This window comes from Ursus arctos, unplaced genomic scaffold, assembly GCF_023065955.2.
Source record: "Ursus arctos isolate Adak ecotype North America unplaced genomic scaffold, UrsArc2.0 scaffold_19, whole genome shotgun sequence".
Lineage (NCBI taxonomy): Eukaryota > Metazoa > Chordata > Mammalia > Carnivora > Ursidae > Ursus > Ursus arctos.
In genome coordinates, this window is record NW_026622863.1 from 49,910,177 (window position 1) to 49,922,995 (window position 12,819).

Consider the following 12,819-nt stretch of genomic DNA (forward strand, 5'->3'; position numbering starts at 1 on the left):
CTAGTTACAGCATCCCCTAGAAAACTAATACATGCACCCAGGCACCCCAGGGCATCACAGCAAATTCAAAGGGAGCACCATGGGGATATCTTAAGTCTTGAGGGAGACAGGGCGGGAGCTACAAGCTCAAAGCAGTTCACAGGTTCAACACAAGGCGGCGCTATGTTCCTTCCCATGAGTCACATCTTGGTGAAACTGTGTTTCTAGCCGTTGCTGTGATAAAAGCCCAAATATCCAAAAATGTTACCAATGGGAGAAACTGCCAACGTGTACAAGGAATCTCTCTGTATTACTTCTTCCAATTGCATGTGAAGCTACAATTATCCCAGTAAAATTTTCAAATTAAGGAAGGAAGGAAGGAAGGAAGGAAGGAAGGAAGGAAGGAAGGAAGGAAGAAAGAAAGAAAGAAAGAAAGAAAGAAAGAAAGAAAGAAAGAAAGAAAGAAAGAGGAAAGAAAGAAAGAAAGAAAGAAAGAAAGAAAGAAAGAGAAAGAAAGAAAGAGAGAAAGAGAGAAAGAGAGAAAGGGAAGGAAGAAAGGAAGAAAGGAAGAAAGGAAGGAAGAAAGAAAGAAAGAAAGAAAGAAAGAAAGAAAGAGGAAAGAAAGAAAGAAAGAAAGAAAGAAAGAAAGAAAGAAAGAAAGAAAGAGAAAGAAAGAAAGAGAGAAAGAGAGAAAGAGAGAAAGGGAAGGAAGAAAGGAAGAAAGGAAGAAAGGAAGAAAGAAAGAGAGGGAGAGAGGGAGGGAGGGAGGGAGGGAGGAAGGAAGGAAGGGAGGGAGGAAGAAAAGCCAAGTATTGCCCAGAAATCAGCATGGAGTAAGAGTAGTGAGTCCAATCTGACTCCAAGACCCAAAGGCATAAACACCCCACAGGTTAAGTAATTGTGGTTTTGGAGAATGAAATACAGTGTTTTGTTTTTTTTTTCTTTTCTATTTATGTGTCCCCCACCACCACCACCACCAATGGTCTCTAGGTTGTTAGGATGAAAACACTGGTTTATTTAAAGTAGAGCTGTTAGCAAAACAAGACTGGACCCCGGGGACAGCTCTTGAAAGCTAGCTGATTGTTCCATTTTCAGGAATTATATGAGTCAAATTGTTGGTAGCTTGGAATTAGCCACTGTATACGTTTTTCTCTCTCTGCAAAACAAATTACCCCAAACCTGGTGGCTTAAAACAACGCCCATCTATGATCTCGAAGTTTCCATGGGTCAGGAGTCCAGCACAGCTCGGCTGGATCTCTGCACAGGGTCTCCCAGAGCTGTAGGGCTGCGATCTCATCTGGGACTCATCGCGTGGTCCCCTGCCAGGTGGTCTTCTCCGTGGCATGGCAGCTTGTACCTTCAAGGCCAGCCAGAGAGCACCTCTCTTCAGTCTACTAAGGGCCAGTCTAAGAGCACATCTAATGAAGGGAGGGGTGTCCCCTCACGTGGGCTGTATTTTCTTGGCCAGAAGCAAGTCACGGGTTCTGCCCCCACTGAAGGGGCAGGTAGTACATGGGGTCACCTTAGGATATGTTCACTACAGTCAAGGCAAGAGTATTGGTTTCCCCACTATCTGAAAGTAGAGCATTCCTATGAGACCCTTCACAAGCCAATCTGGTGTACAGTGAAGAAGGAATTACCATTAATTTATATGGGAAAAATGTATAGCGTTCCCCTAGCCCCAAAATAGCCTCTCTTTGGCTTTCCTGATACCTTAGGACACACCTTGCTAACAGATGCACCAAATAAACCGAGATGAAGCCCAGATGCTCACGGACCATGCAAAGCTCTGGCGGCTGGAGGCTGCCATGCTGCATGTGATCCCCAGGAAGGAGTTTGGGGCCAGGGTGGTGGTGGTGGCACTCTCGCTGCATTCCTTCTGGAAGCTCCAGGAGAGAATTCATTCCATTGGAATGAATTCCAATTTCTAGAAGCTGAATTCCTTGATTTATGCATTCCGTAGCTCGTGGCCACTCCAACCTCTGCTTCTCTTCACATCTTCCCTCTCCGTCATCACATCATCATCTCTGATTCTGACACTCCCACCTCACCCGTATAAGGACCCTTGTGATGATATTGGGTCCACCCGGACAATCCAGGGTCACCTCCCCATCTCAAAATCCTTAATCACATCTGCAGAGTCTCTTTTGCCACGTAAAGTAACATACTCACGGGTTCCGAGATCACAGTGTGGACATCTTGGGGCGGGGGCGGTGGGGGGCATTATTCCGTTTACCACTCTTCCTCAAGCAAAATTCATTTTTTTCCTTTTCTTTATAGTTTTATCACTCATGTATGTACCCCTAAACAAAAGTTTAGTTTGGCCTGATTTTGAATTTTATGTAAATAAAATCATGTAAATAAAATCATAACATTTTATGTAAATAAAATTATGTTTTATGTCTTGCTTCCTTCAAATGGGTGTGAGATTCACCCTTGTGGCTGTGTGTAATTGTGATGCATTCATTTTTCATCACTGCATACTATTTCATGATACAAACACACCATAACTTATGTTTTCATTCAAATACTGATGGACATTTGGGTTACTTCCGGTTTGGAGCGGGCTAATGTGAATAATGCTTCTTTCAACATAACTTTGCATGAGTCCTGGTTCCAGAGCCTGTGCTCAGAAGTGGACTTGCTGGGTGGGGAGGAAGAGTTAACAATAGATCTAAACCTGTTTTCTATGAGAAGGTGACTTGGGCTTACTTTCTTCCAACACCGTTTCCATGGAAACTTACTGGGTTAAGGTAAATATGGAATGCCAGCTCCGTTCCCAGGCAACGGTGTTTATTATAAAAATGACCCCTGATTGGTGAACTACATTGGACTGGAAGGACGGTGAGTGGGCTCATAGATCTCATAGGCCTACGTGACCAGGATGGAACAGAAACCTGGTTTCTCCGTGGGGTATTCTTTTTTTAAGTAGGCTCCACGCCCAACAAGGGGCTTGAACTCATGACCCTGAGATCAAGACCTGAGATCAAGACCTGAGATCAATAGCCAGATGCTCAACTGACTGAGCCACCCAGGCGCCCCTGTGGGGTATTTCTTATAATTGAGTATGCTCCCGGTGGGGGCTTTGACTTGGACCCTAGGAAGCCTCCCTATGCCCAAGTGGGCAATACCCACCCGCTCACGGGGTATCTCCCAGCTGGCGGTGCTGAGCAGCAACGTGTGTTTGACGCTGTTGTGCCAAGATGCTGCTGTTTCCTGCCCTCCATCATCCTACAAAGTGAACCTGGTACCAAGTTATGTAGCCCTACTGCACCCCGTGAGCGTGAATGTCAGATGGAACCCAAGACTGCTTCTGGTGACCGTGGCAAGTGGGGGTGACCCCGAATCACAGGGTATGTCTATCTGTAAATGTAATTGATAATGGGGAAAAACAGCTTTTCAGAATACACGTGATGATTTAGACCCCCCCAACAAGAGGTCGTTAGGAGTTCCCACTGGCTCCTTCTCTCCCCAGTGCTTGGTATTTTGGGACACTAATTTTTGAAAATTTGGTGAGTGTTTAATGGAATCTCAATGTGATTTTCATTTGCCCCTCTCTGATTACTAATGAGTGATGAGTAATTCCGACATTTATTGGACATCTAAATTTCTTATTTTGTGATGTGTCAGCTCAAATCTGTTGACTACTTTTTTAAAAAATTGGGCTGACTCATGCACCTGGGTGGCTCAGTCAGTTAAGCATCTGCCTTCAGCTCAGGTCATGATCCCAGGGGCCTGGGGTAGAGTCCCGCATCAGGCTCCCTGCTCCACAGGGAATCTGCTTCTCCCTCTGCCCCTCCCCCTACTCGTTCTCTCTCTCTCTCTCACATAAATATATAAAATCTTTTTTTATTTTTTTAAATAAAATCTTTTTTAAAAATAAGTAAATAAATACAATTGGGCTGACTCTTCAATAATTTGTAGGAGTTCCTTATATGTTCTTGATACTAGTCCTTTGTCAGCTACATGTGTTGCAAATAACTTTCCATTCCATGACTTTGCACACTCTTTATGTTTCTTTTAACAGAAGTTATTAACCTTAAAGTCATGGGAAGCGACAATCTTTTCCTTTAGAAGTAGAGATTTCTATAACTTATTTAAGAAATCCTTCCCCACCTCCACACATTTAGATCCCTGATCCATCTGGAGTTAGTTTTGGGGGTACAAGGTGAGGTAAGGGTCTGGTTTCATCTCGCAGTATGAATATCCAATTTTCACAGCACCATTATTACAGTCCTCTTTTTCCTTTTCTTGAAGGCATACGTCAAGTGTCCACATGGTACATTGGTCTCTTTCAGGGCTCTCTCTTCTGTCCCATTGGTCCATTTGATTAGTCCTGCATCAATTACAAGAATTTTATAATAAATCTTGATAAATGATAAAGCAAATCCTTTCACATCGTTCTTCTTTTAAGTCAGTCTAAGTCATCTTGTCCATTGCACTTCCACATAAACCTTAGAATCTGCTTGTCAATCCCAACCATTAAAAAAAATCTTTCAGTACTTTGGTTGGGATTACATTGGATCTCTAAATCAATTTGGAGATCTGACATTTTATGACACTAACTCTTCCAATCCATGGATAGACCGCTACATTTATTAAGCTCTTCTTTACTATCCCTCAATAAAATATTACAATTTACTCCATAGAGGTCTTGCACACTTTTGTTAGATTTCTTCGTAGGTACTTCTTTTTGGCTATTACAATGTGTATTTTCTTCTTTCAGGATAGTTATTGCTAATACAGGGCCATACTGTTACTTTGCATCTTAATTCTGTACCCAGCCACATTGTTGAAATACCTTACTAATTACAATAAGATGGTGGTGGATTCTTCTGGATCTTCCATGTACACAAATACGTCATCTATAAACAATGACAATTTCCTTTCTTCCTCTCCAACGTTTACACTGTCTTTTTCCTTTTCCTGGCCATACTGCCCCAGATAGGAGCTCTGGTACAATGTTAAACAGAAGCGATGCTAGCCGACATCCTTATACTGTTACTGATCTCAAAGACGATCTTTTTCATGTTTTGTTATCAAATATGACATTTTCTGTAGCTGTTGTATATAGTTGCCCTTTACCAAATTCAGGAAAGTTCCTTTTATTCCCGGCTTCCTAAGAGATTTTAGCATGAATGGATGCTCAATGTTATCAAATACTTTTTTATTTCTCCATAGACCAGTGCTATAAACAGGCACAAGTCCAGGGACTGTCTGTCATCAGTTTCTGATGGGGTAGGCTCAGAAAATGAGAGTGAGCGTCTAAGCAGGCATCAGAAGCGGTGCTTTGGGGTGCTGCTGAATGCATGTGCCAAGTCACATAAGGCACAAGCCTTATAAAAGTAGCAGTCGATAGCAGATTGGAAATTTAAAAAGTTGGTCCATTAACACATACAGTGTGAAAAACTATGTCAAGTCTACCTTTTTTTTTGCCAGAAAATGTCTATTCTCTCTCATTCATGGATGAAATTTTCATTGGGTGTTAAGATTTTTTTTTTTTAAGATTTTATTTATTTATTGGAGAGCGAGAGAAAGCACAAACAGGGGGAGCAGCAGAGGGAGAGAGAAGCAGACTCCACGCTGAGCAGGGAGCCCGACGTGGGACTCAATCCCAGGACCCCGAGATCATGACCTGAGCTGAAGGCAGATGCTTAACCGACTGAGCCACCCACACGCCCCTGGGTGTAAGAGTCTAAGTTGACAGCTTTCCCTCTTAGAACAGTGAAGTTATAATCTGTCTCCTGACTTCCAGTAATTCTTTTAAAAAAAGTCAGCTGTCAGTTTATTTGTGGCTCCTTTGGAAGTAATATCTTATTTTCTGGCTACTTTTATATTCTGAAATTTCCCTATGTTCTATACAAGTGGATTTTTTTATTCATCCTAAGGCATCCTTGAATCTGTGATTTTGTTTGTTTGCATTCGTTCTTCCATTGGTTCTGGAAAATTCTCAGATATTATCTTATTACACATTACCTGTGTCCCATTCTCTTTCTGTTCTTCTGAAACTTTTTTTTTTTTTAATTTTATTAAGGGGCGCCTGGGTGGCACAGCGGTTAAGCGTCTGCCTTCAACTCAGGGCGTGATCCCGGCGTTCTGGGATCGAGCCCCACATCAGGCTCCTCCACTATGAGCCTGCTTCTTCCTCTCCCACTCCCCCTGCTTGTGTTCCCTCTCTCGCTGGCTGTCTCTATCTCTGTCGAATGAATAAATAAATAAAATCTTTAAAAAAAATTTTTATTAAAAAAAGAAAGATTTTACTTTTTTAAGCAATCTCCACACCCAACGTGGGGCTCGAACCCACAACCTGAGATCGAGTCGCATGCTCCACTGACTGAGCCAGTCAGGCGCTCCGTCTTCCGAAACTCGTATTAGGTATTTATTTAACTTCACTGTATCTGCAATGTCTCTTAACCACCCACGCATATTTCTATCTTTTTGTCTCTCTGTGGTGGATTCGAGATGATTTATTCTGAATAAATTCTTTCTTCAATTTGATTTGGCTTATTATCTTCTCTCCAGTAGAATGTAAACTACGTTACTGCAGGGCCCTTTTCTGGCTCACGGCTGTGTCCTCAACACCCAGAACAGGGCCTGGCACTTAGTGGGCACTCCAATAAATATTTGTTTGATGAATGAATGTCACCAGATAACTACATCGTATCTTGACCTCTCAGGGAACTGCCCAGAGCTCTACTCTAGAGAGCTTATCCCCCACCGGATCTGCGGTTCTCCAGAATCCAGGCTGTTAGGACAAAGGAATCCATGGAGTCAAGATAATAAAATCATCCTGCTGGGTCTGACTCTGATGAGTTTCCACGGAAGACTGAGGAAAACCAACGCAGGCAGCCAACACCCACAAAGCCACTGCACTACCATGAAACAGCCAAAAGCTTGGCGTGTGTGAATCAGAATTCAGCTTCCAAAATGCGGCTCAGGGGGCTACTGAGAGCTGAACAAACAAACCAATTGAAAGTCAAATGTGAGAAGACTGTGTGGGAGGGGCGCCTGGGTGGTGCAGTCGGTGAACCGACTCTTGGTGTCAGCTCAGGTTGTGATCTCCGGGTCATGGGTTCGAGCCCCGTGTCAGGCTCTCCGCTCAGCACGGAATCTGCTTAAGTTTCTCTCTCCTTCTCCGTCTGCCAGTCACCCCCCTCTAAAATAATAATAATAATAATAATAATAATAATAATAATAATAATAATAATAAATGTTTTTTAAAAAAAAACCTCTGTGGTAGACAGAATAATGCCCTGCCCCCCCACCCTGGGCCAAACAGCCACATCCTAATCCCTGAAACTTGTGAATATATGACCCGAACGGCAAAAAGGACCTCACAAATGTGATAAAGAAAAGGATTTTGAGATGGGGAGAGTATCCTGAATTATCTGGGTGGGCCCAGTGTAATCACAAAGGTCCTTACGAGTGAAGGGGGATAGGAGAGTCTGAATCAGAGAAGGAAGAGGTGGGAGTGATACACGTGAGACTCGGCTGCCCACTGCTGGCCTCGCAGACAAGGAAAGGAGCCATGAACCAAGCAATGCAGGCAACTTCTAGAAGCCAGAGGAGTCAGAAAATGGATTCTCCTCTGAAGCCTTCGGAAGGAATCCAGCCCTGCTGACACCCCGACTTTTGCCCAGTGAAACCCATTTTGGACTTCTGTCCTCCGCCACTGTAAGATAATTCATTTTTTTTTTTTTTGGTTATTTATTTATTTGAGAGAGAGAGAGAGTGCATGGACCGATGAGTGTGGGGGAGGGGCAGAGGGGGAGGAGGAGGGAAAGAATCTCAAGCAGACTCTGTGCTGAACACAGAGCCTGACCCATGGCTCGATCTCCTCGATCTCAAGACCCTGAGATCATGACCCGAGCCTAAATCCAGAGTCAGATGCTTAACCAACTGAGCCACCCAGGCGCCCCTAGTTTGTATTATATTTTAAGCTACCAAGTTTGTGGCAATTTGTTACAGCAAAAATAGGAAAGTGATACAGACCACTGAGATAAGTAACCTTCAGAGTCCTGTTTGTGATCCAAGAGTGGGCAAGAAACCCTTTGGTCTAGGCAAGCAACCTTTTTTAACGAAGACTAGAATAGAAAATCGCAGAATGAATTCCACCTAGAATAATTAAGTATTACCTAGTGAAACTTTCCTTTCAGATATATGTGTGCGTTTATATTCACATGTGTATGAACTGCCTCGGGAGGTCATGGCCCTCAAGACCTGAAAGAACACTGACCTACAAAAGTCACATTGCTGCCAAGGTCAAGATCTTGAGGCAGGTGGGACTAGAAACCTATGTAGGCTCCGTGGCATGACCAACATCCTCTTTTTGCCGATGAAGAAACTAGGGCCCAGAGAGGTAAAGACTTGCCCTCGGTCACACAGCTCTGATGCATCAGGGCCAGGATTCTAAGGCAGGTTTGGCTGACTCGAGGAGGTGAACCTTTCTCCTTTAACTATACCAGCCCCCTTTGGGGATGTGTGGGGCCGTGCTAAGCAAGAAACCCCCCTATTCCTGCTAGAGCCTGAACAGAACTGGCCTAGGTAGAGGCTTTCCATAAGCCCATTTTTCAGACGAGGAAGCTAAGGCTCAAAGCAGTTCGGATACCTGCCCCTAAGTGGGGTCCGCAGAGTCTGGTCCCAGAACCCACCTGCTTGTCCAGGGCTCTGGTCTGCTCCTGCAGCTCCCTGACCTCGGCCTGCACCTGGACCCGGCACTTGAGCAGCTGGCCCATGTTCTCCAGCCTCTCGCTGTCCCGCAGCCGCTTGACCTGGCTCTGGGCGACGCTGATCTGCACCTGGAGTTTATCCCGCACCCCCTCCAGGCGCTGGATCTCCTCACTGCCCGGGTGGGAACGGGGAGAGCAAGCCAGCAAGGGGCAGAGCTCAGAATCACTAAAGGCTGGTCGCGGGGCCGGCCCTCCCCCCTCGGACCCCCAACCCCCAGGAAGAGCCCCCTCCCCAGCTCGGGGACCAGGCACTGGGCTCACAGTTGCTTGTTGATTCGCTGGTGGACTTCCTTGCTGTAAGCCCGCCTCTCCCCCTCCATCACTTTGCACTGCCGCTGTAGTCTGCTCAGCTCCCAATCCACTGAGGGCAGGACCAGCCAAGGGGACTCAGGAGGAATCCAGGAGGCCCCGGCCCCTTCCTCTCCAGGACCTAGGAATTCTGGCTCTCTCAGGGTCCCACAGACTTCAGCTGAAGTGCAGACCCAGTCCCCACCAGCCCTCTGGCACTGTATTTCAGGTCCTATACCCCTTCTGACTCCTGTATCCCAAGCTGACCTCAGGATTTTTCCCATAAACCCATTCCTGCCCGAGGTTTGGGCACACATCCCCTTTCCCTCTAGAGGGCGCTCCTGGCAGGCCTCCTGGTCCTCAGGGACCTGCCACATAGGATCTGGAACTTGGGAAAGCTGAGGATAGGTGCCAAGAACTGGGGACAACATCCTAGCTCCCTCCCTCCCCTTCAGCCCCCATCACCCAGCAGTCCTGGGTCCCATCCTCCTGCCTCTTCACCCTCAGCCCATCTCCTAGGCTCAGGCTTCCTCCTGTTCTGCCTGGACCATCACCCCAGCCTCCTCTCCAACCTCCTGGCCTCCCTTCATAGCCCCAGCGGCGCTGACCCTGCCCCTCCCTTGTTCACAGGTCTCCCGTGGAGCTCCAGGGCCCCCAGGACAATGTCCCAGCTCCTCAGCCTGGTGTTCAAGGCCCCACGTAATCTGACCTTACCCACCTCTCGAGTCTGGTCCACCAGCTCCCCACCTCCCACCACCCACTGGCTCTCAACCAGCGATTCTGCCCCACACAGACAGTTGGCAATGTCTGGAGACATTTTTCCTCGTCATGATGTGGGGACGGAGCAGGGGAAAGTGCTTGTGGCACGTAATGGCTAGAGGTCAGGGGTGCTAAGTATCCTACAATGCCCAGGACAGCCCCCTTGACTAAGAATGATCTGACCCCAAGTGCCAACAGTGTGGAGGCTGAGAAACCCTGTTCTAGCCACATGCTGTTCTCTCTGCTGAAACCCTCTTCCCTGTCTGCTCCCATTGGGAATTCCTGGGAGGAGTTCTAAGCCCCACTCAAAACTTCTCCTTCAGGAAGTCTTACAGGACTGCCCCACTCCCCAGGCTTGGCCTATCCCTCTGGCCTGCTCCACCTCCATTCCCACGCATGTGTGCGCCTCCCTAGAGGGCTCCCCTGGAAGGTCTCCCTGTCCTCAGTGTGCTGCAACACAGTACCTGGAACTTGGGAAACTGAGGAAAAGAATGAGTGAAAAAAGGCAAGACTGTATGAATTACCCATTCCTTCCAGGAAGGCCTCACTTCCATCCTCTGAGCGGGTGCTCCCTGCAGAGTGTCCCAAAGGCATCTTGGCCAAAGCTGGAGAGGAGCCTGTAGGGGTGACACAGGACCCCTTTAGACAGCAAGCAGGAGAGGGCCAGAAGGAAGGTGGGGACAAACCGCGAGGGACTAGGAATTGGAAGGTGACCCCAGAACCAGCTCTGGCCTCTCTTTGAGTCTCAGTTCCTCCAATGGGTTGGAGGGGGACACCTCTCAGGCCTCTCTCCACACCCCTCCCGACCTCCTACCTCTCATACTTTCTGTCTTGTGTTTCAGCTCTGACTCGGGCGTGGAGGACAGGCCCCCTAGCTCTCAGTATTTCTGAGGCGTGGCTGTTTGTGGAAGGCGACACGGAGGAGGGGAAAACCCCAGCCGGCTGTGGGGGGCGAGGCCCGGTCCCTACCTGCTGGAGTGCCTGACCTGTCCTTGGTCCTCCAAGCTCACTGTTGTGGCCTGGTTACTGGGGAGATAAAGGGCCAATGAGACCTAAGGACAGCGGCTGGGGTGGGACCTCAGCCTCGAGGAGGCGCCGTGGGCGGGGAGGCTGGGGAGGAGGGGCCTAGGGAGAGGGAGGGGAGGCTGGGGAGAAGGGACCGCTGGGGAGGAGGAGCCGTGGGCGGTGAGGCTGGGGAGGAGAGACCGAGGCAGCCAGAAGACCTGAGGACACAGACGGATTGGGGGGACGGGGAGCCCTGCGAGGGGCGGGGCTGGGAGAGCTTGCGGGGGCGGAGCTGGGGCCTTTCGAGGGGCGGGGTGGTGCCTTGAGGGGCGGGGCTGGCAGGGCCACGAAGGGCGGGGCTTCAGCGCTGGAGAGGGCCAGGAGACCTGTAAAGGGCGGGGCACGGGTGGGAGGAGATCGGGTACCTGTGGAAGGAGGGGCTGCGGGGATTAGCGAGGGATCAGGCCCCGGTGTCCGTAAAGGGCGGGGCTTCAGGCCTTACGAGGGGTGGGGCTATGCGGGGCTGCGGAGGGGCACGGGTATCTGCAAACGCCGGAGCTTCGCGGACCTGCGAGGGGCGTGGTTAGAAGTACACTTGAGGGGCCCGGCGGGAGGGCGCTGGAAGGAGGTCTGGAAGGGGCTAACGGGGAGCGAGGGGCTGTGAGGGGCGGGCTGTGTGTTTTCGGGAGGGAGAGGCAGGAGCTGAAAGACACTATGGAGCCAGGGCTGGGAGAGAAACGTCTGGAAGCCTTTGGAGCTCGGCTGAGGTCCTTTGGGACGAGGCCCGAGAGATGTGTGTCTTAAAACCACGTTATTTTGAAGATTCATTAGGAAGACCGTGCCGTTGCCGGGAGTTGTGAGAGGGAGGAGAGCTCACCACCGACTCAGGTCCCTGCAGTGACTCACTACGCATGCGCGGCCAACGGCCTCCTGCGAAGCCGCCAAAAATCTCTTGCCTGCTGGGTCCGCGCTCAGAGAGGCGGAAGTGGGCGGGGCCGCGAGCTCTTCGTGCCTCCCCCGCCTGGCCACACCCCCTCGCTCCGCTGGGCACGCCTTCTCGGCTGTAGGCTGCTGCCCACGTGGGCCTCCCCGGAGCGGGCGGGCAGTGGGCGCCGCTCCCTGCAGGCTGGGTGTGCCTGAAGCCTGCGGTTTCCTGTGGGAGGAAGCAGCACGCGGGCTCTCAGCTCGGCTCGTAGCTTTGGAGGCCTAGGAGGGGAAGATTCATTACCGCCCTCGGGCTCCCTGATTCTCCCCCTTCCATAGGGTCCTGGCTTGAGGGACCTTCTCCCCCGCCCCCCTGTATTCCCAGGGTACCCAAATCTGACGCTGATTCCATTCAGGGAGATTGATTTGAGTCCTAGCCTCCTGTTTTCCACCTCCCTCAATCACGTTTTCATCTCCCTAGCCCCTGGTTTCCAGACTCCTTCCAGGGCCAGGTCTGGTCCCCTTTGCCTACACTCCATGAAGAGCACATGACCTTCCAGCCTCTAATTTTTCCCTCTGACCCAGACTCCTTAACTTTCTTGGGGTTCTGAATTCAGAACCCCAGTCTTTGTCTCCAGGGACCCTAATTTTGTACTCCTCTAACTCTCGCCTTGGGGCCCAGTGGACCCAAGAATTTTCCCCTTCCCCAAATCCTAGAGACCTTGAACTAGAATCCCCCAGTACTAAATCCATTCAGGGCCCCAATGCCGGGTATAACAATCACATACTATGTGCTGGACACTTTAAGAACTACCTTATGATGTATTTACTACTATCCTTATTTTACAGATAAACTGAGGCATAGAGAGGTTATCAGTAACTTGTCCAAAATCACAGTGAATGAGTACAGCAGCTTGGATTTGAATCCAGCCCACATGCCTCTATAGACTGCTGTAGTGGTATCCAATTTGTGGGTCTCCTGAGTACCAGCCTAGTCACTGAACCGCCCATCCCTCACCCCTTCAGGGAGCTGAGATGACCAACCACTCTCCTGCCCCTTCAGGGAGCTGAGATGACCAACCACTCTCCTGCCCCCTTGCTCTGGCCCCATCAAGAAAACCAGACATCCCATCAT

General features: G+C 49.1%; 1 protein-coding gene across 1 annotated transcript in view; it reads right to left on the minus strand.

The window, feature by feature from the left end:
* ODAD1 (outer dynein arm docking complex subunit 1) overlaps window positions 1-10,838 on the minus strand; it is a 22,635-nt gene extending 11,797 nt beyond the window's left edge. Inside the window, exons 1-4 of the mRNA XM_026481930.4 lie at window positions 10,725-10,838; window positions 10,280-10,372; window positions 8,970-9,069; window positions 8,631-8,820 (exon numbers count right to left, since the gene is read on the minus strand). Coding sequence (XP_026337715.3) covers window positions 8,631-8,820; window positions 8,970-9,069; window positions 10,280-10,349 — 360 coding nt within the window. The 5' untranslated portion in view covers window positions 10,350-10,372; window positions 10,725-10,838. The remainder of the gene's footprint in view (window positions 1-8,630; window positions 8,821-8,969; window positions 9,070-10,279; window positions 10,373-10,724) is intronic.
* Between the last annotated feature and the right edge of the window lie 1,981 nt (window positions 10,839-12,819).